Raw genomic sequence first — 25,645 nt, 5'->3', positions numbered from 1 at the left:
CAGCAATCCCCAACGAGACGGCCTTTTGCCTTTCTGCTACCTCTACTTCATACCTCTCTGATTTCCTTCATAACTTATACAAGCAAATACGACGCCATAATCTTTTCTTCTTTTCCACGTCTTCAATACCCCATAATTAATCAAGATGGTACGTCCCTCTTACACCCCAAAGCTGCCGGCGGCGTCCCCCCTTTCTTGGCTACCTATTCACTAACATGAAGCTATCGCGACGAAACAGACCGCAGGCGCCCAGGTCATTGCCAACTCTGGCCACGATGATATGATTGTACGTTGAACATCATCCCCACGACGCTTCCCAACCATCGATCCTCTGTTTCTAACAGACCCTCGCAGCATGATGCAGTTCTCGACTACTACGGCAGGAGGTTAGCGACATGCTCCTCGGATCGCACCATCAAGATCTTTGAGATCGAGGGCGAGTCACAGCGGCTTATCGAGACACTGAAGGGGTATGTTCGCGATGGGCTACAGTCAACAACCGATATGGGCACTGGGTTAACCTCCCTTCTTACAACAGACACGACGGCGCAGTCTGGTGCGTAGCATGGGCGCATCCCAAGTACGGCAATATCCTCGCCTCGGCAGGTTACGACGGCAAGGTTCTCATTTGGCGCGAGCAAGCCGGCAGCTGGCAGCGCATCTTCGACTTCGCCCTACACAAAGCGAGCGTCAACATCGTCTCCTGGTCCCCTCACGAAGCCGGCTGCCTCTTGGCCTGCGCCTCTTCGGACGGCAACGTCAGCGTTCTCGAATTCAAGGATAACAGCTGGGAGCACAACATCTTCCACGCCCACGGCCTGGGCGTCAACTCGGTCTCGTGGGCGCCCGCCACCACTCCCGGCAGCATCGTCAGCAGCAACCCCGGCCCCGGCTCGACGGGCAACAGACGCTTCGTGACCGGCGGCTCCGACAACCTGCTCAAGATCTGGACCTTCGACCCCGCGACGAACGGATACAAGCTCGAGCGCGAACCCCTGACGGGCCACACGGACTGGGTGCGCGACGTTGCGTGGAGCCCGACTGTGCTTCAGAAGAGCTACATCGCGAGCGCCTCGCAGGATAAGACGGTGCGCATCTGGACGAGTGACGCGGCGAACCCGGGCGAGTGGAAGTGCAAGGTTCTCAACTTTGATGCGGCCGTCTGGCGCGTCAGCTGGTCGCTCAGCGGAAACGTGTTGGCCGCCAGCAGCGACAACAACAAGGTCACACTATGGAAGGAGAACCTTAAGGGCGAGTGGGAGAACGTCAAGACCATTGAGGAGTAAAAGAATGGGATAGGTCTTGTTATGATGGATGATCGGCGAGCGCTAGTATAATATTGGTAGGGTTTCTACTCATCATCTAGAGTGGGCGTTATCGGATAATAAATAAGGAAGGCTAGCGAAAAGGAGCAGGCCTGCCTTCAGTTTACAAGAACACATCCAGACTAGCTTCATACCAACCGCTCGGGACAATGAACATATCAAACCAAGTTCTATCTTACACTATCATATAACCTTACAAGCAAAGTATGACGGAGAGTACCTTTGACCCAGTACATCCCACCTCCCAAGTCATCAACGCGCCTTATCCATCTTCTCCTCCAACCACCCCAACACAATCTCTCGTCCCCTCTCATCCAAGTCCCCGACCCCTTCCAGATCCCCAATCTCCATGTCCTGATCATCCACCACGCCCACGTCCGCCACTTTGACCCTCCTCGCCGCCTCCAGCTCCCAGTGGTGGAGGTCGACCAGGTAATCATCGTCCCACTTCCGCCGCTCTTTGAGTTCCAACGTCTCGATGCTCCGCTGCATCAGCAGCGCCAGCTCGTACGCTTGCGTGCGGAAGCTGTTCTCGCCGGCGGTGATGGCGACGGGGGGTTTGCGGTGTTTGCGGGTTTTGAGGCGGGGGCGGGGTTGGGGGCGGGATGATTTCTTTTCTTTTGTTTTTCCATCTTCTTCTGCTTCTGCTTCATCATCCTCTTCCGCGTCTTTTTCCTCCTTCTCCTCTTTCTTCTGCTGCTGCTTTGTTTTTTGGCTTCGCGTTGGGGGGGTACTTAGAGCGCGTGCGCCACTCCCATCCGACCCGATCTTCGCCAAAGCATCACACTTGAACGGCAACTCCGCCGACGGCGTCTCGTACAATAACAACGTATCCGGCAGCTTGAGCATCGAGTGCCTTGGCGGGAAATGCACGTAACTCTTACGCGGGAACTTGCCAGATAGAATCTCGACCTGGAGAATTTGCTGGAGCATGTCTTCGGCCGCTACTTCGTCCGGCTCGCCTTCGGCGTCGTTGACCATGGACATTTGCATGCGGTACTTCTCGGAGTGCTCGGAGTCGGGGTCGAGGTCGTCGGTGGGGTTTTGGCTGGCTGGGAGGGGAGGCGGGGGTTGTTGAGGAGGGGGGGTAGAGGGGGGAGTATAGGGAGAAGGGGAAAAAGGGTCGTGGGGGTCGCTGGGAACATTGACGGCGACGTCGCTGCTGACGCCCTTGACACCGGCACCGGTAATTAAGGGCCCTGGAGGCGGCGGATGAAGCCATTCAGGAACATATTTCTCGTCGAAAGTCGTCGGGATAAAAAGTCCCGCCGTGTGAAAGAACAGACAAGCGCTCGCGAAGCTATCAAACAATCCCGACGGCGAGCCAAAGAGGTCTTCGAGGCGGCGCTGGTAATGGGCGATGATGGGCGAAGTCGCCGCCGGGCCGCCGTCCTTGTCGAGGTCGCGGTTGAGCTTGTGCAGCTTCTCCTCGATGAGGATGCGGTCGTCGCCCTTGGGCCGGTGGATCGGGTGGTCCGGTAAGAAAGTGGTCCAGTCGTAGATGCCGTTGTAAGCGAGGAGGCCCCGGACAGCCATGCGGGCGTGCGGGTACGACTCGGAGAAGGCCAGGCCGGCGGCCAGACTGGCGCCGAGGTAGGAGCCGCAGATGTAGACGTCTTTGCGCTGGGGGAATCTTGGTTGGAGGTTTTGGGTGATCCAGGAGTAGCCGAAGAGGACGTCGTGGATGGGGGTGGGCCAGTGGAGGGGGGTTATGCTAATGTTTTCTTCCTCTTCTGAGAGTTCCTCTTCTTCTTTTCTGTCAGGTGTCTCGCTGGAGTGATATCCTTCATCGTCAAAATCGGGCTCTTCAGCCTTTGGCTTGGGTTTTGGTTTTGGCTTTGGCCTTTCGTCGTACAAGCCAGACCACCTGTAGTGAATGACAGCAACCGAGAATTTGTGAAGCCATGATGGGAGATGATAGTTTGGGTCGTTCTCATCCCGAGCAGCAAACGGGGGGATCCAAATGATCAAGGGATCGGTTGGCGGCCTGTCCGCGACATTGTATAGACTGAGCCACAGAGATCAGTCTATGAATGACCTTTATCATACACAGTTCACATGGAGAATTTTGAGCATGTCAACCTACCTGACAGTAATCTCACCAGCAGAGGCGCATGGAACAGTATATCGTTCTATCGAAGGCTGAAACGTACTGCTACTGTAGAATCTCTTATGGAACGTCTGGCGCGGGAAGACTGGTGAAGCGGCAGTGATGCGCCGGAGTCTCAGTGCTAGAGTCCATCCCGGCATCTTCTACGTTTTCCAGTTGATGGGAGAAGTTCTGGCGTGGTTTGTCAGACCTAGTGCTATTCTACGAGTTCACAACAGAGTGAGAGAAAGAGGCCTTGGACACTGAAGATGAATTTCTTACTCGTCGGAGCACCAGATTATCCCTTCATCTCCGTGCTTCTCAAGACTCAAAATAATACCCCATGAGAGGTTATGACATCCCAAACTGGATAGATCAAGGTTGATATCCCAATCAGATGTTGTTGTTTTCGGTGTTTGATATTGAGACAACGGAAATTGTTAGCGACGACCAAAAACACATCGAGGTACGTACCTGCGTTAAGGTCACTGCCTGGCATCTGGCAGCCAGCTGTTCACCATTGTGAGTGGGGCCATGGAACTCCACAGAACAAGCTCACGTCAAAACCTTGGCAGAACTTGGCTATAAACTAACCGCTACCGGCCAGGTACGTACCTCCTACACCAGAACATGCTCTTGCCCGGGACGTCATATGATGGGGACGGGATTCAACGTGACAAACAACCCGACATCGTCTTGCAGCTTGGAAAGGGCTGTCATGCCAACAAGAAAGTGTCAAGCCAACTTCCACTTCTCCTATATTTATCGTACCTACCTAGGTAGCCCAAATGAATCATCAGCGATATTTGTTTACTATCCTGCTTCGTCCTTGCCGCCGTGATGCTACGATAATACGACGATGACATTGAACAACAACACGCGTCGATAGGGGAAGACATCCCGATACCCTATGTCACTTGGCGTTACAATTATCACCATTCTTTACAGTATTGTTTTTATAATAGCCCTATTATTCCTTATCTGACAACATGGAGGACGCCGGTGGTGACAATGTGGAGGAACCTCTCCAAGAGGTCGATGAGCAATACAAGGCCTCACTTCCCAAGCGTATGGGAGAGGACCAAGCTCATCGAGACCCTAGGTAAGCCATATTAAAACAAGTACTCAGATAACCCGTCTCGATATAACAGTTGGATACTGACAGTCTGGACTCTTGTCAAGTCGATGGTGGTTTGCCTCGGCTGCCTTTCCCATGGTCGCAGGCACACTGGGGCCCGTTGCAAGCGCCTTCAGTATCTGTGCCCTCGTCCGACCATGGAGACAAAACTACACCAAAGGAGCCGACATCGACACCGCCACCTTCATCAAAGACCCAGCCTGGCTGATCGCCATCAACGCTATCCAGCTCGCCATTGCGCTAACTTCCAACCTGGCCTTGCTCCTCAACATGACCAGGAGACTCCGGTTCTCCATCGCTCAACCTGTCACGATAGTCGGATGGTACCTCTCATCCATATGCCTGATAGCACTCGCGAGTACAACGGCCGGACCGCTGAGACCGGAGAATAACGACTTCATTTGGTCCCAAGCGTACTTCTACGGCATCTACGCGGCAGTCCTGTACTTTGTTGTCGCCTCGCTCATGGTTGTTACCGTCTGGGCCTCGCAAAAGGGGCACTACGAGAAGGATTTCATGCTCACACCCAGTCAGAGGACACTGATGTTACAGACCATCTCGTTCCTCATCTACCTCCTCATCGGTGCCCTTATCTTCTCCAACACCGAAGGGTGGAACTACCTTGACGGCGTGTACTGGGCGGCCGTGACGCTCTTTACCGTGGGATTTGGCGATCAGAACCCTACCTCCACTCTCGGAAGGGGTCTTCTCTTCCCATACTCCCTGGTCGGCATTATCAGTTTGGGTCTCGTCATTGGATCCATCCGCAGTCTGATGCTAGAGCGCGGCAAGAGAAGACTTGATGCACGCATGGTGGAAAAACTGAGACACCGCGTGCTAAGGAAAATGGCCAAGAAGGGCAAGGATGGAATACTTACACCCATAAGGAATGCAAACTCCGATTCCCCTGAACTGTCTTCCAGCTCCGGTCTCACTGAATTTGAACGGCGACAATCGGAGTTTGAGCTGATGAGAAAGATCCAAAAGCAGGCGGCTCATAGGCATCGCTGGATTGCTATGGCTATCTCTACAAGCACATGGTTGGTCTTGTGGCTGGTTGGCGCCAAGATCTTCATGGAGTGTGAGCGCCAGTATCAGCAATGGACCTACTTCGATGCCTTTTACATGTCATATGTCAGTCTGACAACCATCGGATACGGAGATATCACACCAATATCCAACGCCGGAAAGTCCTTTTGGGTCTTCTGGGCACTTCTCGCTCTTCCGACTATGACAGTCTTAATCTCTAATGCAGGAGATACCATTGTGAAGGGCATCAAAGACGCCACGGACAAAGTGGCTACCGTCACCATTCTTCCTAGCGAGCGGGGCTTCAAGGGCGAGTTCAAGGCGGCGTTTAACGCCCTTTCCCATGGAAAGCTGTTTACCGAGGATATCGAGGAGTCGCCACCAGGAATACTTGGAGTCTCACAACGCCATAGGTACAGCAGCGAAGAGGACGATGACGAGGGTGAGCTAGCTCGGGATCAAGCAGATCTTGATGCCGAAGGCGCAAACACGGGTCCGAGAAAACAGAAACAGGCGAAGAATGCAAGAGACGAAGAGAGTCATAAGAGGCGAGTGGAGGGTAACGCAGCCGAAGAGGACAGCGGCGATCGTCCTGATCGAACAGTTCGCTTCGATGACTCCTCTACTACGTCAGGGAAGAAGGGATCGAACGGCCGGTCAAAGAAGATGGGAAACACGGATGACGAGGAGAACCCGTACGATAAGAACTCGAACTCAACTTCTCAGCTCCCCAGAATGACGCGTGCCGTCTCAATACCACGCCAGGACTTGCCCCAAACCCCCACGGACCCGGCCGAGTACCACCTCACGCTGATCGAAGAGATTGGGCGAGTAACGCAACACCTGAAGAGCCATCCTCCGCGGAAGTACACTTTTCAGGAGTGGGCATGGTACCTGCGGCTCATCGGAGAGGACGAGAGCGACGCAGCTAAGCACCGCAAGCCTTACACCCATCTTCGTAGGAGTAAGGATGAACTGGAGGGGAAAGAACGGGGGAGGTGGAGCTGGGTCGGCAGCAGGAGCCCGTTGATGAGCTCTCAGGAGGAAGCTGAGTGGATCCTGGAACGGCTGATCGAGACGCTGGACGATGAGCTCAGGGGTGTCAAGGCCGCGAGAAGGAAAGATGGGATGAAGAATCGGAGGGGTTAACAAATGGAAATCCTCGTTCTGGGTCTTCAGATGGCGTTTCATTATAATTACGGGGGCAGTAATTACTAGTGAGTATTCAATCCGAAGTTCGAGACATGGCATGCCTCACTTGGTTTGTGCACATGATGCTTCCCCTCTTCATCGGTTGTTGTTAACTGGCGATTCGTCAGAAAATGAACCCCAAGATGGCGAATGTCACGGTTGGTACCTTCTCTGGTAGCTGCTGTCTGAAGAGCAGGCCAAGATATTTCTTTCCTTTTCCGGATGACTAACTGCCTCTTGCTCCCGCTCTTGCTACTGGGCTAAGACAGCAACAGCTCAGACGACACAAGAGCACCTCCTTCCCGAGCTGAGTCTGGAACGGGAATGACATCATATACCACAAAATTTCAGACATATCTTCGAATACAAGTATCACCTTTATCCCGGCTTCATTTTCTGCCGAGATTCACAAGGGTATCTTGCCATCAACCACCCCTATGTGACGGAGAATCCAGAGAAAAAACCTCAAGGTACATCCATCTCTTTTCACATTGCCGCACCTGTCCGCTGTCATTCGAGCTCCTCCATTACTGTATACTTATTTCACGCTACCACTTCGTACTTACCCTTTCCGCTGCAAGAGAGAACATCATATGTCCATTATCATGTCAATCGAAGACATCGTGAGATGTTCAAAGTCGGGAAACTACGCTTTTCCTATCCAAAGGTGACTAGACCAGCCGAATCTTGTGTATCTTGGCTTCCCATCGCCCCATTGTGCAACCAACCATCAACACGCCATTTGCATCCAGGCATCAAGATAAAATCCTACATGAGAGGCTGACTGACACTTGGGTTTATGCATAGATACCCTCCCTACCTTGACCAATCTCTACCGACGGCTTGCCCAACTTGGGAAAGCTATATCAGTCACTCACCCATTGGCTTACACAGCTGTATGAGAGCTTAACTGCACACCAGCCGCCCAACATGTTCTCGACAACTTGGAAATCCACGGCACTGATGCTGCCCTCCTTGTTGTTCTGGCTCTCCGGCGATGTCGTTCAAGCACGGAGAGTAGCAGCGTCGACATGCCCAGCACCCGTACCTGCGTCATATCCTGCACCGGTAGTCCGTGACGGTTATGAGGCCCGGCTCGTGGCTACCGGACTCAAGAAGCCGAGAGGCGTCATCGTCGATTCGAAAGGAAGACTACTTGTGGTCGAGGCTGGCAAGGGGATCACGCACATGACTATCAAGGACGATGGATGGCCGTGTTTGTCTGTGGAGAAGACCACGACTCTTGTGTCGATGACTGATGTAAGATAAGCTCTCCGTGCTAACTGGCCGTTACCTTTTACGAACGATATGAAACAAAGACTAATATTACCAGCTCAACCATGGCATCGAACTCTCCGTCGACGGTAAAACCCTCTACGCCTCCACCTCCAACTCGGTCTACAGCTGGGCCTACGACGCAGACGCCGTCCGTGTCAGTGACGAAAAGTCTCCCAAGACGCTCATCAGCAACATGACCAACGTGGGCGGCGGCCACTCCACCCGCACGCTCCTCATCTCACGCAAACAGCCCGGGATCCTGCTCGTCTCACGCGGTAGCGGGAGCAACATCGACAACGGCGCTACCGACCATTCCTCCGGCATCTCGCAAATTCGAGCCTTCGACATCTCCGATCCCAACCTAGGAACACCCGGCGGCGGCAAAGTATACGACTACCCCAGCGAAGGCTGGACCATCGGCTGGGGCCTGCGCAACTCGGTCGGAGTAGCCGAGGAGCCCAACACAGGCGGCATCTACAGCGTCGAGAACAGCGCGGACGGCATCAAGCGGTTTGGGGTGGATATCCATGAAGACAGTCCCGGGGAGGAAATGAACTATCACGGCATTCTGCGCTTTCCCTCTTCCTCGCCCTCTTCCTCTAATGTATCCTCTTCTCCCGACCAAGGACAACAGCAAGGAGGAAACCACGGCTACCCCTACTGTCTAGCCCTCTGCAATTCCTCTCTTCCCTTCCCCTCCCTAAATACTCTCAAAACCGGTTCCCAATTCACCCACGACTCGACGCCCTACTCCATCCCCTATTTGTCTTCTTCCGACTCCTCCGACACCTCCTCTCCACAAGCAAAACCAATCAACATCACCACCTCCGACACCTCCTGCTCCTCTGCAAACTTCATCCCTCCCCGCCTGACCTTCCCCGCGCACACTGCGCCCTTAGACATCAAGTTCAGCCACGGCAATGACAATCAAAGTCTAGCGTACATCTCCTTCCACGGAAGCTGGGACCGATCTACCCCCGCCGGGTACAAACTATGCGCCGTTTTGTTCGATACAAGCAAGGGAGAACCGGTAGAGGCAAGCGATAGCACAAACAGTCTTGTGGATGTCATGTGGAATCGGGATGTGAGCAAGTGTCCGGAGGAATGCTTTAGGCCGGTGGGACTGGCGGTGGATGGGGAGGAGAGGATTTGGATGACGGATGATGATAAGGGGGATGTGTGGGTTTTGAAGCAGGTTGGGGAGGTGAAGGGTGATGGTGATGGTAATGGGAATGATTTTGGGAGTGGAAGTGCCAACGGGGATAGCGATAGTGCCGCTGCCCCGATGCGTGCTAAGAGGAGTGGAAGTGGTGCGGAGTGGTTGGGTGTTGGGACGTCGGTGGTGGGAGCGGTTACTGTGAGTGTGTTGTTTGGTGTGCTGTGAGGGGGTTATGGTGTCTGGGCTTGAAGGAGGCAAACCGTGTGTCTTCATGAGCACAATTCCACAAGGGACGGGCATTGGTTTTTATCCTTTGTTCCTAAGTCCTTTCGGACAGACTTGGGGGAAACGAAAACTTGATGACCTTCATTGCATCTACCTAATCTCCTAATCTCCTGTATCCGCCTGAAGGCGTATTGATGGGCTGAATGCCAGTCCATGGCTCACGTTACTAGATGTTCTGCCTATCTCCCCTAGCTAACTCAAGGTACCCCGTACCATCTCCCAAATACCATCAAAGCATACTACCAGCTGTAGCGTGTATGAACAGATCCCAAGTATATGGTTCCACGCTTCGTAAGTAAAGATATGTATGCTCAAAAATTTCCCCGATCAGTATCAAACCCTTAGAGCGAGGACGCAGTTGTGTTTCCAGGAGCCTTCCAAATCGACGAGTAGAGAGGGGCCTCAAAAGACTGCAAAGCACCAGCAATCTGCTCATACGACGAAACCATGAACCCAGCCACCTCGCCGAGCGCCAAGAGAGCAAGATTACGGACAGCAGAGGGCGGTAGGCCATACGATCCCATGACGAGAGAAGCGGTAGGGCAAACGATGTAGGGCCACCAGCTGCGCGAGGATGCGTCGGTGAAGAAGGATTCGTTGACAGATGATGCTGCTTCGACGGTGTCCTCCAGTATGTCGAGGATCTCGTTGGTGATGTTGGAGGCTTGTTGGAGTCTTTGTGTTTGGTCCTCGTATTTGGTGGCGAGAGTCTCGGTGACGGCAAGGAGGCGGTCCATTCCTTGCTCGAGATTGTCCTGACGGCGGGCTAGTGCGGCGGCTTGTTGGTTGGAGAGTTCCTGTTGAGGGTTAGTCGCGATGTTAAGTAAACGGGGATGTAAGTAAAATGACCCACGATTTGTTGTTGCAACGCGGTGGTTGAAGCTGCGGCTGTAGCGACTACCGCAACCAGGGCTCCAATGCCATCGTTCGCTCGGACGGAGACTTGTTGAAGGGCATATTCGTGCGCATGGGCTACGCGTGAGTGACCCTCGAGAACACCAGTGAGCAGTACGTTGAGCAGTTTCTGCAGGTCTTCGGCTTGTTGTTGGTTGTCGTGTAGGGAGGCAGAGGACCTTCGGAGTGTTGCTCCAACATCGGTCGCCAGATAATCATGAACCATGGCAAGTCCATCTCTCAATTTGTCGATCTGTGGTGTGAGGTTATCGAGATTCTTGATGGACTGTTGTGTTCGCAGGTCCAGTTGATCCATTTGCTTGTGAAGTTGAGCTTCCACGCCTTCTGTAAGGTTCCTCATAACGTTGGTAAGTCGCTGGTATAGGAGAATGTTTTGTGCTGTAAACCACTGTCAGCCATGATTCTCAAGCGGTATATCCAAACCCAGATATCCTACCTTTTTCATTATCCGCTCTGGCCGCCTCACAGAACCTCAAAGCCTTGTGCCGATAACTAATCCATGTGTTCCACGCAGCATCTGACGATTTCAAAGCAGACAGACAGTGGTCGATCTCATAACTGCTAACGTGGAGTTGTGCTTGGTCCCGGATCGCGATCTGACTCAAGGCCGGTTCCCGGAACTTGGCACATTGCGCCGGGATATTGAACCTGCCTCGCTCCAAGTCACATATTGCTAGACTGGCAGCATAGGAGTCAACAAAGTCGCGAACTTGCCGGCCGGTGTCTGTGAGTATGGTGGCGTCGTTCTTTCCGTCTACTAGTTGACAGTTGTTCACTAAGAGTCGGGCGGCGACACGATGGCAAAACGGTTCGGATTCGAGTTCTTGAAGCTCACTTAGGGCGACGGCGTAGATGTTTGGTAGGCGTGAAGACTCTCGAAGCAGATCTGAAGGCTGGAGGTTGCGGTCGATGTTCACTTGATGGTCGGCTGTGTCGTGGTCAAGTTAGCGAAGCCCAGGAGGTTAAGGTATCCATGGAATAACTCACGAACTGCTACTCTTCTTTCGCCTCCCCACGAGAAGGCCCGAGCGGTTGTTGCCGCAACGGCACATAAAGCCGTGAAAAGAAAGGCCCTAACCATGGTTTTTGGGTGAGTGTGATGCGACGAACTGATGATGTGATTTCGATAGAGTCAGAGGCGTTCAATAGAGCTCCGTCGAAGGAAACTCGGCAAAAGAAACGGAAAACTGGCAATATTGATAGTGCAATTTGGCGGTCGAAGTTTGTGGCCATGCAACTGAAAATTGTGTGCTTTTCTGAAGAGAAGGAGCGATCCGGGAAAGGGAAGGTGTATGAGGGTAAGTTGGCGATCGCGACTTCCCGAGGAAAGAGAAGTGGGCTTGAATTTACCTCTAGTGAGGAAGAGAATCACTTGATTCTTAAACCGTGAGAAGGTTCCAGTGAGTGAAATCAGTTGAAGTTCGCATCGAAGATGACTGTAATTGTTTGTCGAGCTCGACTTGGCTGGCTCTTGATCATCTGATATGGAGCTCTCCTCTCCAGCAGAAGCGAGCCTAGACAAAGACTTGGTATGTAGACCACTTATCTTGACATCACTGATGTCTGCATTTTTTCATCCGGTATCGAGAAAGTGCAAACAGCTCGTTCGAGATAGTTGGAAGAATTGGACCGTGACGGGTGTCTGGATGGTGATGATGCCGTGAGGTTGACATCCGTAAAGTCGTCGTCGGAAAGCTTGGCTGTTGTCGAAGGGGAGAATACCGCTCCGTCCGAACATTGTGAAACAAAACTTGCCATGACATGACCTCCACCAGTCCACAATTTTGGCCATTTCTTTGAAGATTTTAGGTAACTCGAGATGAATGATGTCGGATGGAACAACATCTGTTGGTGTTGTCGCCGTTTCCTAGAGGTAGCGCAAGCGAATAGTAGCAAAGAGACTATGCGGATACGACCCTAACCCTGGTTTATTTGCAGCCAATCACTTGCTGCATCGCTCTGCCGCGCCAGGTCCGATACATTTTTTGGAGCTTCCGCGATCCACCCGGTCCATCCCACCACCGGCCGGCTGCCATTGACTCGGTGCTGCCCTTGCGACTGCCAGAACCTCCGAACTGGAGCGCCGCGTCTCTTCGCCAATTCCGGTTCCGCATCGCGACGACGGCCAATCACCCCGACGACGACGCCCACCACGATGTTTGCCCCAAGCCGAAGGAGGGTCCTTGAGGCCACTGCCTCTGCCTCTTCTTCCGTCGTCACACTCCCCGGCTTCCTCGTGCCCGCCTTCCAGCAGACTGCCGGCGCCGCCGCCCGGCGCAACTTCTCCGCGACGACAACCCGCCCGTCCAAGCTCGGCCGCACCCCGCTCAGCATCCCTCCCGGAGTCGAGATCACCATTGGCGAGCCCTTTGTCAAGCGCGACATGACGCAGTGGAAGCAGCAGCCTAAGCGCAAGATTACGGTGCAGGGCCCGTTGGGTTAGTTTGCGTTCCTTTACTCGGACTCGGACGGAAAACGACCGGAGGAATGTACGGCGCAATTTGCGCTGGCGCAGGAGTGGACTGGGGTGGAGGGGCATGGGAGAGAACACGGTCTATGGGTGTTTTTGCGAGAGTGCAAAGGGGCCAGGATGGGAACAGAGCAACTGGCTGACTTATTGCACGTGTGCGCTGTGCTTTTTTCGCAGGACAACTCGAGATGAACATCCCCGACTTCATCAAGATCGACCACGACGCCGAGGCGAGGAGAGCGACCCTCAGCGTAGCGAACCGGGACGAGAAGGAGCAGAGAGAGATGTGGGGTACGGAAAACACTCTATCTTGGAGAATGTGGAAAGTTATGGGCGGCCAGCCAGCTGACGATTTCGAATCTTTCTTCAACATAACAGGAACGACATGGGCGTACCTTAACCGCTTCATTATGGGTGTATCAGAAGGTCACACGGCCGTGTTGCGTCTGGTCGGTATCGGTTACAGGGCTACGATCGACACCCGCCCCGAGAAGGAGGAATACCCCGGCCAGCAGTTCGTCTGCCTCAAGCTCGGTTTCTCCCACCCCGTCGAGATGGGCGTCCCCGAGGGCATCAAGGCCAGCACGCCGCAGCCGACGAGAATCCTGCTCGAGGGCATCAACAGAGAGCAGGTCATGACCTTCGCCGCCGAGATCAGGAGGTGGCGTGTACCGGAACCGTACAAGGGTAAGGGTATCTTTGTCAACGGCGAGACCATCAAGTTGAAGCAGAAGAAGATCAAATAGAGGACGCGCTCTGGGTTTTGGTGGTTGACGTTGTTGTTGATGATGATAAGGGGGTATATTGTACATTTAGTCTATATTTTTTTTGGCACACATGGCCTCACAACGGCCCGATACCTGCCATAACCTGTACACTACGACACGAGGCTTTACTGCTGACCAAGGACTTCTTGAACGACCTTGATAACCTGGTCGTGGACCGTAGCAGGCGCCGCGATGACACCCTTGTTCTTAGCCAACGTGCGGCCGACACTAAAGTCCAGACGGTTTCCATTCACGTCGGTGACCTGTCCGCCAGCCTCGCGCACAATCAGGTCTCCGGCAGCGTGATCCCAGATCTTCTCCTGGTAAGACTTGGAAACAGGCAGACGGAGGTAGATATCACCCGCGCCGCGAGCAATAGAGCCATACTTGGCCTGGGAATCCATCCGCACACTAGGCTTGGTAATCCCGAGCTTCTGCGCAATCTGTCCAGCCACGCCCTGATCCGAGTGACCCGCCTCCACGCTCTCGCAGAAGCTCGCGTTGGACATCTCCGTGATAGGCTTCATCGCAATGGGCTTGCCCTCCGCAAGACCGGCGGTGCCCAGGGGTCTGCTGGTCGCGCCCTGGCCCTGAACGGCCGAGAAGATGACGCCCCGGCCCTCGTCGGTCGCGTTGGTGCCGATATCCGCAGTCAACGGCGCAGCGTCGTCCACAGGCAGGTTCGGGCAGCCGAGAACGCCGACCTTGACATCACCGTCCACCATCAGTGCCAAGCACACGGCATACTGTCCACCACGCAGGAAGCCCTTGGTGCCGTCGATGGGGTCGATAGCCCATATCCTGCCCTTGGCGCCGCCCTGGCTGTTGCCCTGGTCGATGATCTCCAGCATGGCATCGGCATCCTTGATGGCGCCGCCGAGGAGCTGCTCGGCAGCCTCGTCGTCGAGCTTGGTGGACTTGACGAGCTCCCAGATCTGGTCCCGCAGGGGCGTGTCTTCGCGCAGCTGAGCGGCCTCCTCCTCGGCCACGATCTCGTCCGAAGGGAAGTTGGCCTTGAGGGCGCTGATGATGAGCGCCTGAGCGCCAAAGTCGCCAATGGTCACGGGGGACTTGTCGTCCTTGGAAACGGTGCCCTTGGCCTTCTCGTGGAAGACGCGCTTGGTGAGGCGGGCCGCCCGCTGAACGGCGAGCTGAGCTACCTCGAGCTCCTTTGCGTACTGAGAAGAGGCCATCATCTGTGTAGAAATCGTTGCTACTCGAAAGGAGGAGATGATGCGGGAACTGAAGATAGCCAGGATGAGGACGATGAGGGAGAAAAGGAAGAGAATTTTGGAGTAGAATATATGGGAGGATGTCTTTTTCTGTTGGTTGATATTCTTATCCACAGTCATTCAGCCGCTGAATAATCCGTAACCGGAATATTCAGTTCAAGTTGTTGAGTGGTTGGTTGACTTTGAATTGTGGTTGTCAAAAGTTCCCCGCACTGGTTTTGTAGCGGCGAAGCTGTTGACGTATGACTGCCCTTTTGGTCTTTTTTTCCACTTCGATTGGTCTCCGCAATGCCACCAAGCGCTCTTTCCGAAACTGCAGACAACGGAATCTCCAGTTTTTGTTTACTTTCCTCAATATTTCACCTGTTTCTTGATGTTTCCTTCTTCGATCTGGCACTCTTGAGAGAATGCCCGTCAAAACGGCAATGATGACCTGGCTCGGTTCAGGGTCCTTCCATGTTGAATCTGAGCTACCATGGATGAGCCAGGGAGCCCCGAACTCGGAGAGAGCTTCTCCTTCGACTCCATCATCATCATCATCATCATCATCATCATCATCACACTCTATGGGGTTTCTGATTTTGATTCCCCCGACGATATCAATCGATCTGTATGACCTCAAGACGAACTGCCCAGCGACTGCAACTTCTGCTCATCCTTATCGATGAAAACGGGAACCTGGCCGAGGGTCCAACCCTTCCGTTCAACGACCCAACTGAGCTCCGAAAAGCTGCAGCAACCATCCCGCAGCCTGCCAAGCCAAGTGGCTTGCCTGGATCAACTCCCAAACAGCAACTCAAAGCGCTTCTGGGGACACCATCACAATGGTTGTGTTCAATTGTTGCTTCGAGCTTTTCTCAGTTCGCATTGGGCTTTCTCAGATATGCGGCACTGCCACAAAGTTCTCTCAACCGCCGACCGATGCTGAAATGAGAAACGCCAGACAAGGGGGCAGAGTGAAAGAGTACGGTACTAATCCTCGACCATCAGGACGGGCAAGAGGCTTTCCCGACGATGGTGTGTTGCCCTGCGCTTCAGACTATTGCTTCTCCAATGCAATCACGTCGACGCAGCGGTCGAGCTGAAGAGGTCCTGGCATAACCCAACCGCCAGCCTCACGGTGTTGCTGGTCACTTGATAAGTATGGGCAGGCCGTCGTGGCGCCCCAAGGCTGTTTTCACTTCTGTCGAGTTTGCATTTCCTGATAACTCAATCCATCTCTTCCTTTTCCCGTCTTTTGTGTTGTTTCCTAGTTTGGGTTGCTGATATCCAGAGAGCATGCGCTACTCGCAACAATGATTTGTTCTACCTCATCCATCTCCACGATACTCTTGTACCTAGCGGTACAGGCGCGACAAGTACGAGCCGACCCAAATGCGCCGTGTTACTTTCCAGGCGGCGAGTTCGCACCAGGCTACTTTGCTTGCCAGGCCTTCAACGCTCCCGTCTCTTCGTGCTGTCCGGCAGGGTGGACATGTTTCAGCAATGCACTCTGCATCGCGACGACAGAAAGCAACTCATTTCCCAACTTGACTCTAGGCGCGGTGCAACGAGGAGCTTGTACGAATCCTCAATGGAATAACAATATCTGTGGGAGTGCTTGTCTCGGTAGGTGGTCCAAGTCTGTCTGACGGTCAGTGTCAGTGTCAATAACTCGCTAACCATCACCTTTCTTTCTTGCAATAGATAGCGAAAACCGCAAAGGCGGGTTGGCAGCTTGTGGAAACGACCGATTCTGCTGCGCGGGAGACTTCAACGAAGGGAAATGCGACTGTTCCTCGAACAATAAGGATAGCGGTGCATTCACCATCAGCGCCGGCCTGGCGCAAACCATCATCCAAGTGTCTGACACGACCTTCACCGGAAGTCCATCGCTGAACATTGCGTCCACGAGGGCTAGCACCGTAAAGGCGTCAGCCACAGGAACAGGAACTATAACCACCCAGACCGCATCAACCTCCGGCTCTGTGACCTCATCCCCGAAATCAACCAGCGGCCAAACCTCCTCATCAGCGCCGACCACAACGCCAGCAGCTCCACCCGTTGCAAGTTCCAAGGGAGACGACGACAGCGACTCCGGCTCTAGTAGCAGCAGCAACGGTCTCAAGATTGGGTTGGGTGTTGGTATCCCGATCGCTGTCTTAGCTGTTGCGGGAGCGTTGGCTTATTTCCTCTGGTGGAAGCCGAGGCAGATTGAGCGGTCCCGTCGCATTTCGCAGCATGATCATTACTTCCAGTCGACGGACCTGGCGGAGAATGATCCCCATGGGCCTGCTAAGTATGAGCCGTATAGGCAGGCGGCTACGTGATGATGGTTGGGTGAGGGTTGTGTGCTGTGCGGTTTCGAAACCAGGGGAGAATGGACGTCTGCTTTTTGAGGGTAGTGATTATTAGGAGGAGAGTCGTAATGCGAATATACTCTTTATTTTTGCTAGGACTTGATTCGGTCATCGTGCAATGTAGTTCCTGAAGATATGTCAACGCACATTATTTGGTATTTTTGAAAAGGAAGCTGATGATCGATCGGACGTGCTGCATACAATCTAATGCTGGTTTGTTTGTTAGCTTGGTACTCCTGGTATACTGGACGAGATCTATCCCGAATTGTCCTAAACCCTACAAAGAGATAAAATGAATGGTTAGGTACGGGTCGGAAAGGCATCAATAAGATTCAATATGGCATATCAAATTTCCAAAATAGCATATGCAAAGTAAGATCACGCTTTGGTTATAGAACGAAACGGATTAATTAAATATATAAACGCCTAGGAAAGTTGACCAGAGGTCTCGAGCTAACAAACAAACCAGCATTGGACTGTATTGGCCATGGCAAGTGACGGACACACAACTTCCAAACGTCGAACTCTCCCTTCAGTTCACCGGTGCAATACAATAAATAAACACATGGGAAAAAGATAGGTTTAAAGATGGGTGACAACCGATCATAGCTTTCGGGAACTAAATCACCAAAACTGATTGATACCTCATGTTGTGAATTTACAGCCTGTGCTGCTATTGCAATCTATTTTCGATGCATTTACACATTTACCGTGACACAGAACAACCCAACTCAACAACCACCACAACCTGCCCTGCAACCTTCTTAAAACCCCGAAAACAAGCCCAACAGCAGTCTGGTATCAATCAGTAGCGGAACAATTACAAAAAGAAAGAAGGGCTTAAGAAAAAAAAAAGAGGATAGATAGCAGGACCAATCGCAAAAAGCGCAAAAAGAGTGGGATTGCCCGGAATCGAACCGGGGTCCTCTCGGATCGTTGTGTACGAAGAACCACAACGAGAAGTACTGACCACTATACTACAATCCCTGTTGTTGAAATATGGGTCGGATGCGTGTACTCATATGCACCGTTTGAGCTTGTTTACGTACAATTAATTGCCTGGTGCAGCTCGCACAGCGAAAGCAGCCGTAAACTGTTGGGGTGATGATGATTACATTTCCGGGGGAAGAGCGAGAAACAATAAGAGGCAAAAACAATCAAAATCCAAATCAAAAGCTCTATGCCTCGAGTTGGGTTCACGATGTAAGTCTAGAGGGTGGTGGTGTAGGTCTCATGAGCCTGTGTCATCTTTGCAATTCATCTTGATCGGTTTGCTCATCAAGCAACATTGGACCGACCATTTGGTGGTGATAAAAAGAGATGGAAGACATGATGTGTGCTTGTTTCCGAATTGCTTCCCTAAGTTACGGTCTGCACGTTCTTTCTTTTTACTAGTTCATTTTCATTATCATAAGGAGAAGGATGTCACTGACTCATATGTAACGCATCTTTCACTACCTCTTGCGCATCCTTACGGGTGCATCCATCATCATCATACCTTCATCAAAACCAGAGAACAACCCATCTAATCATACCAAATAGCATTCATACCAAACCCAGGCTCCGGAATCCGCACCCTCGCAGCCCTATGCAAGAACTCATCCTTCCACCGATAAATCTCCAACCAGCCCTCCTGATCGTCCGTGATCGCCATCCACTCATCGCTCCACGGGCACGGGCTAACCGCATTGCTATGCCCACCGCTCGTCGGCGTCGGGCTGAGGAACAGCTGCTTCTCGATGCTTCCGCACTCCTGCAGCTTAAAGCCCGCAATGTACCCCTGCAGCTCGAACTTGTTCGCCCGCGAACTGGCAAACATGTACTTGCCGCTGAAGGTCAGCGCGCACACGTCGGCGCGGTAGAGGCCCTTGCCGGTCTCGGGGTCCCGGTCGGTGATGCCCGGGGGGATGAGCGGGAAGCTGTGGTGCGTGTACACGGGCATGTGCGTGGCCGGATCGATCACGTACTCGCAGATGCGGTTGCCGGCCTCCATCAGGGCATACAAATAATTGCCCGAGGGGTGCATGGCGACCCAGCGCGGGTGGTCACCGGCGTCCGGGGCGTCGACGGAGCCGACTAGCTCGACTTCGCCGGAGGCCAGCTTGCGGTGCGTCCAGAGCTTGTTGGCCGTCAGGTCGGCTGAGTAGAGGTAGGTCTCGGTCGGGTCGAACACCATGCCGTGGATGCCCGTGTTCTCTTGGTATTCGTAGTTCTGGATGTTCTTCTCGAGCGCGCCGGTCTCGGAGACAGAGAAGACGTTGCCGTAGCCGGCGAACTTGTAGAAGGGGTTGGCATAGACGGCGTAGGGGGGCTGCTTGGCCGCGAGGAGGAAGATGGCGCGCGTGTTGGTGTCGGCGTCGTTGGCACGGGCTGTACACACAAGTCTTTAGTTAGTCCTGGAACATTGGGTCGTGATATGGGAATTTTGTTGACAACATACGATGGCCACCGATAGGGTGCGATGCCTCGTGGATAATCTCAGTCGGGCTCTTGACGGCAAAGCTGTTCCATTTCTTCATGGCAGCGCCGTAGATGTTCTTCCTCTCATGCTGTTACCATCTCCATTGTGAGCAGGCAAAGTCGCAGTACTCTCGTGGACATTGATGGATGGATCATACGTCAAAGGTCATCCATGATATCGGCTCATCTTGAGGAATCTCTGTTCTCTTGAGAAGCTTGCATGTGAGCTTCTCGTCGTCGAACTGGACAGTGAAGATGGCTCCTGGAGGGGTCCAGGTACCAATCATCAAATGGTGGAGGGGCATCTTGGAATGACGTCGGCTGGGAGTAGGCGAAGCGATTGCGACTGCGATTGCGACTTGGAGGAGAGTTCACGCCGGCGTAGGGGGCGTAGGATCACGAAGCGCGAAACGAAGAGTTGTTGTCGTACGATGTTGGGAATTGGGAATATCTCGAGGACCTTGACAGACGAAGTTGTTCCCAAACTCCGACCGGTTCAACCCATCCCCAACTCGAGATCCGACATTATTGCCCGGCTGTCGCGCTGCGATGTGGTGACTGGGTTGCATCGATCGTTGTGCAATTGAATGGAGCTGTGACCATTGGGGAAATGCTGGGTCGCTGGGGCCCTTCCCCACTTGGTCCCCAGCTTTCGGTATCCAATGGTGGGGAGAATGTTTTGGGACTCGGAAGACGGCAACGGTAGATTTCAGAAACGAGTGCTCCCGATTCTGCACTCGACTGCACTGATTTTCCGTGGGATTTTCTGTAACGACGAACCCTCTGCAAGGCCCAGAACGCCTCGGATTCGATTGGAGAGAGATCAGGCACTCCCTTGCCGGACGAACCGGGGCTCGTGCCAAAAACTGGAATCCCGTTCCCGAGCCCGGGGGCCTGTCATGGGAACCCTGCTGTGTCCGGATCTTGCACAATGACAGGCCGGCGGGAAAAGGCTCACCCATCCCATTCATTGCAGATAAAATTGAACTTACACGGCACCTCGAGTGCTGGTGTTTGTTCTATTTTGAAACACCGCCTGCAAGACGGCTATTACTGCAAGGCAACCAATTGGTTACCGACATGAAAGGCAACCAGATCCAATATATCGAGCATTGGGGTTGTTTAACAGGTACCGGCATCTGAATCTTGTGATGCTGGGTTAGGAGGCTGGAGGTTGGATGTAAACAAAGCTCCTATTTTCTTCTCAATGCCGAGATTTGGAGAGGATTTGCTGGCAAGTGTCAGAGACATGAGCCGCATGAATGATGCCAAGACCGACATAAGATCCACACCAGATCAGCTCTCGAGTCTCGAGTGATTCACCGCAGACAAGCAAAGGTTGACCTCAATTTGGGAACAAATATGTTGGTTGATTCATATTGGAAGCTACCGGGAGTTCCTTGCAAGCCGAGACAACGCAACCATCACGGCACCGACCGGCCAGTTTTGAAGATCCAGGGTTAGGGGTTACCGTGGTAGGCAGGGCTAAATTTCTCCCGCTTTGCCTCTCTTTCTCCATAACCCCACACTCGCATCACACCCACAATGACCGGCTTGGGAACGTCAACCTGCCGCGAGCCCGTCCGAATCCAAAGGTCTCAAGGGCGGCGGGGAAACATGGAGGCACATGGCACCATCTGGGCACCTGGGCATCTGGGGCGTGTGCGATCCTATCATGTTGCGACAATTCACAATGCCATGAAGATCCAGATATCCAGTTGTACGGTGACGGCCTGCTCTGTATTGTCCCTTTGTATATAATATCCTTGGAGGAACCTCTTGCTCCGGCTTCCCTCCTCTTCTTTCTTATTATCATCATCATCAAACCATCTACTTTCAGAGTCTTCATCATCACCACACCAGTCAAGATGGCTTCCCACAGATTCGACCCCAACTTCACCCAGGCTGTCATTGACGGCATGGGCCCCAACACCACTCCTCGTAACCGTCAGGTTCTTGGTGCTCTGACCCGTCACATCCACGACTTCGCTCGCGAGGTTGAGCTCACCATGGACGAGTGGATGGCTGGTGTCAAGTTCATCAACGAGGTCGGCCGCATCTGGAGCGAGTCTGGCCAGACCCGTAACGAGGCCCACCGTATCTGCGATATCTTGGGTCTTGAGTCGTAAGTTTACTTCCTGACCAATATCACAAAGAATTCCACACTAACAACTTCCTCTTCAGCCTTGTCGACGAGATCGCCCACAAGATCGTCGTCGAGGAGGGTCTCGAGCCCACCTCCTCCTCCATTCTCGGTCCCTTCTGGTCCCCCAACGCTCCCTTCCGCGAGAACGGCGGCACCATCATCCAGGACGGCGTCCCCCCCAACGGGCGCGTGACCAAGATGCACGGTGTCATCCGGGACATCACCACGGGCCAGCCCATCCCCAACGCCGTGTTCGACATCTGGCAAGCCTCCGCCAACGGCAAGTACGACTTCCAGGACCCTCAGAACCAGACGCCCAACAACCTGCGCGGCAAGTTCAAGGCCAACGAGAAGGGCGAGTACTGGTTCTACTGCCTCCACCCGACCGCTTATAGTCTGCCCACCGACGGCCCCTCGTTCGCCCTCCTCAACCTCATGGACCGCCACCCCATGCGCCCCGCCCACATCCACATCATGGTTACTCATCCCGAGTACCAGGGCTGCACTACTCAGCTCTTCCCCAGCGACGACCCCTGGATCACCAACGACACCGTCTTCGCTGTCAAGGATGATCTCGTTGTGACCTTCAAGCCTCTTGAGGGTGACGAGAAGGCTGTTCTCGAGCTCGAGTACAACGTCAACCTCGCTCCCAAGGGCTTCAAGGGCAAGGTCTAAGCGATGTCTTTGGCTTGGCTTGGTTGATGGTTGGATGAAGGATCTTTGAGAAGAAGAAGAAAAAAAAAACATTTTCTTGCTTTGTACATTTTATACCCGCACATATTTATCATGGGGAGGGGACGTGTTCACAAAAGGATAGGGAACCGGCTTTTGTATAACCGCGGTTTTTTGTTTGGTTTGGTAGCATTGGATTTTGTATATGGCACTTTTGGCATGCATGGAGGATGTATGATGTGAGAGAGAGAGAGGAACAGCTGTAAGCTAGCTAGCTACCTGTTGAGCGTTGACTTTTTGGATGAGAATGAGAAGGTGACTTGAACAAACCTTGGTTTCGATCTCTTGTGTAAAAGATCGTGAGACATGAGATTCTTATTCGTGCTTCTTCTGGGGTTAAGCCATGGCCGTTATGTTTCTTCACGGGGATGCCATAATCGACAAAACGGCTTCTACGAGACAAGACTGGCAAGTTGAACTTGGTTGAATCCCAGCCTGGCTGGCGTCTTGAAGACCCCCAGGAACTCTCTGCCAGCAGCAATGGAGATTCATTCCCAAGTCACAATCCTTCTAACAGCTACTTTGGCCCATCCATTACGGCAATACCCCAAGTCTAAAAAAAGGTCACACAAACTTTGCTTGTGCTGAACCATAGCATTCCACGATAGGGATAAGGGAATCGAGGACAGTATTACAATGTGAGGGTAAAGTTGTTGTGGGACATTACGGGCAGTCATGCGGACTGCTTCTGTATCACCCATCATCAACCCACTGGTATTGATAGTAGCCAGAAGCAGTTTCGTATGTGGCAGGTAAGTCATTTGACATCCTCTTCGTATCATGAGAAAAGAAATCCCATGACGAAGGTATGTTAGTTTATACCTTATCACTCATTGGGCTTGACGTCTGCCACCTATCGTGGGCCTATGTCTCATTGTTTTGAGCCATGACGCCCACTTTTTTCTCTCATGGAGGGCAAACAGAAATAACGCAACACAAAGCTTGTACGAGTATAGCTCGATCACATACGGCACGCAAATGGAAAGCTCGGGGTAGGTTCGATTAGGACCCTGATCGTTGGACGTCTTATATCCTGTTCATGGATGACTCTGTGACCGTCACATCTTCTCTGCACTCTCTACAAAGAGGTAGACTAGCCAACCACAGACATATCTGAAGTGGACTGGTAACTTGAGGCTTCGAGAAACCCGCGTCCCAAAGCCAGCAAATGGTTAGCAGAGTGTCATCTAACCTTGGAGTCAACTCCCATATACTACCAGCGTGCCGATTCACGCCCAGCCTTCGCGCACACTAACCCGCATAGACAGTTACAGATTGGTGTGTGCGATGGACGTTCTGTACTGCCGTCCCCATCTATTCCAGGTAAAAATAAACGTAGTAGCTCTCGTCCTGTGCTCCGAGCAAACTATCTACAAAGCACAAACCCGCAGAACCAACCAAACTGGATATAGAACGCTTGCCATGCCCAGCAAATATCTACAATCTTCCCCACATCCCTGTCTCACGTTTCAAGTGGTAAACGGGTCGTCTCGTTTACTTCTTCTCCTCCGGCTTCGTCTCCGGCTTCGGCGTTGGGAGCTTGAAGGATTCGGGCTTGCGGTCGATACCAGCTCCGACCTGCTCCCAAGCGCTGGATCCACCCTCAAAGTTGCGGTAGGCCTGTGTCATCTCCAGAGGCTCCGTCACGATGCGCTTCTTCTCCTCGTCCCAGCGAATCTCGGTGTAGCCGGTCATGGGGAAGTCCTTGCGCAGCGGGTGGCCGTCGAAGCCGTAGTCGGTCATGATGCGGCGCAGGTCCGGGTGGCCGGTGAAGAAGACACCGAAGAGATCGTAGACCTCGCGCTCGTACCAGTTGGCGCCGTCGTAGAGGGGCGTGATGCTGGGCACGGGGGACACCTCATCGGCGTACGTCTTGACGCGGATTCTCGAGTTGTGGCGCACGCTCAGCAGATTGTAGACGACCTCGAAGCGCTGGTCCTTGGTGGGGAAATCAACCGCAGTGATGTCACTGACTTGGGTGTATTCGGCCGCCGTATTGTCTGCAAGGATCATGAATCAGTCGCTATCTCCATTTGATAGGGATGCTACCCACCACCACCACACGACAGGACGTCCACCAGACAACTCTTTGCACCGAAACAACTTGGATAAAAACTGGTATATCTTACACTTGAGGAACGAAAAGACAGGAATGACACCGGGGGGGGAAATGTAAATGGTCAACTCGTCCTTCCAAACCGAGAATTGCTGGATGTACTTGGGGAGACAGCCCATGAGCCACGACCCGTACTTGTGGAGATTGTCGGCCTTGGACTGGTACTTGTCGGCCGGGTTGACCAGAGCTGCAGTCAGGGCGCCCGGCTGGGGCTCACGGGGGAAGTGCCGCGGGTTGGGGGCTTCGGGCATGTTGACAAGGTTACGGCTGGTGGTCGAGAGGCATCTGATAGCTGGCGACGGCTTCGCGGAGCGCAGGGCAGAGGCCAGGGCCCTGCTTCTGCAGAGCTTGCTGGCCATCTTGTAGGTTGATGGCGATGGCCTGAACGAGATGGGTGAGGCTGGAAGAGGCGCCAATGGATCACGGAACAACAACAGCCAGCAGCCTCGACGATGGAAGGAGGAGTGGCTCGGAGGGGGAGCTTCAAACTTCGGACTCCAAGCGACGACGGGAACGATATGATTGAACCGCAAACCACCTGCCGTCAACCAGGTCGGAGCTAGGGTAGTATTACCCGCTGTATGCGGCTGTATGTACCTCCTCCCACTACCTGCCGTTTGGGAGCTTGGCCCCCCGGATGGTTACGCAAAAGTCACGTGCACGATCACCTGGAATCTGCTTGAGGTTCTTGATTGAAGACATTGCGGGTTTGTGTTTAGATGTTGCCAGAAGGTTGAACAGGCGTTGGATGTAGCACACTAGTTGCCCATAGCGTGGACATCAAACTCGACGTGATGGTGCCGAAACAATGGCAATCTTCAAAAAGGTCTCCAGAGAGTCATTGAAACTCTTCAGCCCTTCTCCTTGCTCATGCTGCCGAAATCAAAACGTCCGAGTCGTGTACACCACTCCGGCAGCTCTCCGGCAGCTCTCCGGCAGCTGGCGGCTCACTATGTCGGAGTCTGCTCCAACTG

General features: G+C 53.2%; 11 protein-coding genes and 1 non-coding gene across 12 annotated transcripts; 6 read left to right on the top strand and 6 right to left on the bottom strand.

Annotated features, from left to right (window-relative positions):
* Positions 1-125: 125 nt before the first annotated feature.
* B0H65DRAFT_469359 (protein transport protein sec-13) lies at positions 126-1,540 on the top strand. The gene is made up of 3 exons (XM_062827006.1): positions 126-286; positions 355-470; positions 539-1,540. Exons 1-3 carry the CDS (start codon positions 281-283, stop codon positions 1,284-1,286), a joined length of 870 nt encoding a protein of 289 aa, XP_062680591.1. The 5' UTR covers positions 126-280; the 3' UTR covers positions 1,287-1,540.
* B0H65DRAFT_469357 (uncharacterized protein) lies at positions 1,519-3,820 on the bottom strand. Its single transcript, XM_062827005.1, has 3 exons — positions 3,697-3,820; positions 3,412-3,606; positions 1,519-3,333 (listed from the first exon to the last, which is right to left on the bottom strand). The coding sequence occupies exons 2-3, from the start codon at positions 3,573-3,575 to the stop codon at positions 1,578-1,580; spliced, it is 1,920 nt and encodes a 639-aa protein (XP_062680590.1). The 5' UTR covers positions 3,576-3,606; positions 3,697-3,820; the 3' UTR covers positions 1,519-1,577.
* A 236-nt stretch (positions 3,821-4,056) lies between these two features.
* B0H65DRAFT_230285 (voltage-gated potassium channel) lies at positions 4,057-7,099 on the top strand. Its single transcript, XM_062822170.1, has 3 exons — positions 4,057-4,516; positions 4,597-6,798; positions 6,901-7,099. Exons 1-2 carry the CDS (start codon positions 4,404-4,406, stop codon positions 6,728-6,730), a joined length of 2,247 nt encoding a protein of 748 aa, XP_062680589.1. The 5' UTR covers positions 4,057-4,403; the 3' UTR covers positions 6,731-6,798; positions 6,901-7,099.
* Positions 7,100-7,621: 522 nt separating this feature from the next.
* Positions 7,622-9,579, top strand: B0H65DRAFT_230317 (uncharacterized protein). The gene is made up of 2 exons (XM_062822171.1): positions 7,622-8,032; positions 8,106-9,579. Exons 1-2 carry the CDS (start codon positions 7,703-7,705, stop codon positions 9,432-9,434), a joined length of 1,659 nt encoding a protein of 552 aa, XP_062680588.1. The 5' UTR covers positions 7,622-7,702; the 3' UTR covers positions 9,435-9,579.
* A 256-nt stretch (positions 9,580-9,835) lies between these two features.
* Positions 9,836-11,490, bottom strand: B0H65DRAFT_549978 (uncharacterized protein; the record flags this gene model as incomplete). Its single annotated transcript, XM_062829704.1, has 4 exons — positions 9,836-10,291; positions 10,348-10,787; positions 10,846-11,337; positions 11,397-11,490. The coding sequence occupies 4 exons, from the start codon at positions 11,488-11,490 to the stop codon at positions 9,836-9,838; spliced, it is 1,482 nt and encodes a 493-aa protein (XP_062680587.1).
* Positions 11,491-12,332: 842 nt separating this feature from the next.
* Positions 12,333-13,698, top strand: B0H65DRAFT_230224 (ribosomal protein L6, alpha-beta domain-containing protein). The gene is made up of 3 exons (XM_062822167.1): positions 12,333-12,847; positions 13,057-13,170; positions 13,258-13,698. Exons 1-3 carry the CDS (start codon positions 12,565-12,567, stop codon positions 13,623-13,625), a joined length of 765 nt encoding a protein of 254 aa, XP_062680586.1. The 5' UTR covers positions 12,333-12,564; the 3' UTR covers positions 13,626-13,698.
* B0H65DRAFT_230239 (uncharacterized protein) lies at positions 13,531-15,244 on the bottom strand. The gene has a single exon (XM_062822168.1). It carries the CDS (start codon positions 14,996-14,998, stop codon positions 13,772-13,774), a length of 1,227 nt encoding a protein of 408 aa, XP_062680585.1. The 5' UTR covers positions 14,999-15,244; the 3' UTR covers positions 13,531-13,771.
* A 748-nt stretch (positions 15,245-15,992) lies between these two features.
* On the top strand, positions 15,993-17,379 carry B0H65DRAFT_230262 (uncharacterized protein). The gene is made up of 2 exons (XM_062822169.1): positions 15,993-16,486; positions 16,565-17,379. The coding sequence occupies exons 1-2, from the start codon at positions 16,174-16,176 to the stop codon at positions 17,185-17,187; spliced, it is 936 nt and encodes a 311-aa protein (XP_062680584.1). The 5' UTR covers positions 15,993-16,173; the 3' UTR covers positions 17,188-17,379.
* Positions 17,380-18,114: 735 nt separating this feature from the next.
* Positions 18,115-18,204, bottom strand: B0H65DRAFT_t296. The gene has a single exon. It is a non-coding gene; the product is annotated as a tRNA-His (tRNA).
* Positions 18,205-18,556: 352 nt separating this feature from the next.
* B0H65DRAFT_230194 (3-carboxy-cis,cis-muconate cyclase) lies at positions 18,557-20,160 on the bottom strand. The gene is made up of 3 exons (XM_062822166.1): positions 19,836-20,160; positions 19,658-19,766; positions 18,557-19,587 (listed from the first exon to the last, which is right to left on the bottom strand). The coding sequence occupies exons 1-3, from the start codon at positions 19,980-19,982 to the stop codon at positions 18,743-18,745; spliced, it is 1,101 nt and encodes a 366-aa protein (XP_062680583.1). The 5' UTR covers positions 19,983-20,160; the 3' UTR covers positions 18,557-18,742.
* A 1,385-nt stretch (positions 20,161-21,545) lies between these two features.
* Positions 21,546-22,498, top strand: B0H65DRAFT_509811 (aromatic compound dioxygenase; the record flags this gene model as incomplete). Its single annotated transcript, XM_062828347.1, has 2 exons — positions 21,546-21,802; positions 21,862-22,498. The coding sequence occupies 2 exons, from the start codon at positions 21,546-21,548 to the stop codon at positions 22,496-22,498; spliced, it is 894 nt and encodes a 297-aa protein (XP_062680582.1).
* A 1,551-nt stretch (positions 22,499-24,049) lies between these two features.
* Positions 24,050-25,030, bottom strand: B0H65DRAFT_443577 (NADH-ubiquinone oxidoreductase 30.4 kDa subunit, mitochondrial; the record flags this gene model as incomplete). The annotated part of the gene is made up of 2 exons (XM_062825637.1): positions 24,050-24,555; positions 24,685-25,030. The coding sequence occupies 2 exons, from the start codon at positions 25,028-25,030 to the stop codon at positions 24,050-24,052; spliced, it is 852 nt and encodes a 283-aa protein (XP_062680581.1).
* Between the last annotated feature and the right edge of the window lie 615 nt (positions 25,031-25,645).

This window comes from Neurospora tetraspora (genome assembly GCF_033439725.1).
Source record: "Neurospora tetraspora strain CBS 560.94 chromosome Unknown B0H65scaffold_5, whole genome shotgun sequence".
NCBI classification, from domain to species: domain Eukaryota; kingdom Fungi; phylum Ascomycota; class Sordariomycetes; order Sordariales; family Sordariaceae; genus Neurospora; species Neurospora tetraspora.
Note: the sequence above shows the minus strand (reverse complement) of the source record. Positions and strands in the feature narration are given on the sequence as shown.

Bases quoted from the DNA above. Each gene is read 5' to 3' on its own strand.
- B0H65DRAFT_469359 (XM_062827006.1), top strand. The intron at 471-538 runs GTATGTTCGCGA...TTCTTACAACAG, and splicing joins CTTATCGAGACACTGAAGGG to ACACGACGGCGCAGTCTGGT.
- B0H65DRAFT_469357 (XM_062827005.1), bottom strand. From the start codon at position 3,575: ATGCCGGGATGGACTCTAGCACTGAGACTCCGGCGCATCACTGCCGCT. The intron at 3,334-3,411 runs GTAGGTTGACAT...TCTGTGGCTCAG, and splicing joins GCTGGTGAGATTACTGTCAG to TCTATACAATGTCGCGGACA.
- B0H65DRAFT_230285 (XM_062822170.1), top strand. From the start codon at position 4,404: ATGGAGGACGCCGGTGGTGACAATGTGGAGGAACCTCTCCAAGAGGTC. The intron at 4,517-4,596 runs GTAAGCCATATT...ACTCTTGTCAAG, and splicing joins CAAGCTCATCGAGACCCTAG to TCGATGGTGGTTTGCCTCGG.
- B0H65DRAFT_230317 (XM_062822171.1), top strand. From the start codon at position 7,703: ATGTTCTCGACAACTTGGAAATCCACGGCACTGATGCTGCCCTCCTTG. The intron at 8,033-8,105 runs GTAAGATAAGCT...TAATATTACCAG, and splicing joins CTCTTGTGTCGATGACTGAT to CTCAACCATGGCATCGAACT.
- B0H65DRAFT_230224 (XM_062822167.1), top strand. From the start codon at position 12,565: ATGTTTGCCCCAAGCCGAAGGAGGGTCCTTGAGGCCACTGCCTCTGCC. The intron at 12,848-13,056 runs GTTAGTTTGCGT...CTTTTTTCGCAG, and splicing joins TACGGTGCAGGGCCCGTTGG to GACAACTCGAGATGAACATC. The intron at 13,171-13,257 runs GTACGGAAAACA...TCAACATAACAG, and splicing joins GGAGCAGAGAGAGATGTGGG to GAACGACATGGGCGTACCTT.
- B0H65DRAFT_230239 (XM_062822168.1), bottom strand. From the start codon at position 14,998: ATGACTGTGGATAAGAATATCAACCAACAGAAAAAGACATCCTCCCAT.
- B0H65DRAFT_230262 (XM_062822169.1), top strand. From the start codon at position 16,174: ATGATTTGTTCTACCTCATCCATCTCCACGATACTCTTGTACCTAGCG. The intron at 16,487-16,564 runs GTAGGTGGTCCA...TTCTTGCAATAG, and splicing joins CTGTGGGAGTGCTTGTCTCG to ATAGCGAAAACCGCAAAGGC.
- B0H65DRAFT_230194 (XM_062822166.1), bottom strand. From the start codon at position 19,982: ATGCCCCTCCACCATTTGATGATTGGTACCTGGACCCCTCCAGGAGCC. The intron at 19,767-19,835 runs GTATGATCCATC...AGATGGTAACAG, and splicing joins TATCATGGATGACCTTTGAC to CATGAGAGGAAGAACATCTA. The intron at 19,588-19,657 runs GTATGTTGTCAA...TTGTGTGTACAG, and splicing joins GCACCCTATCGGTGGCCATC to CCCGTGCCAACGACGCCGAC.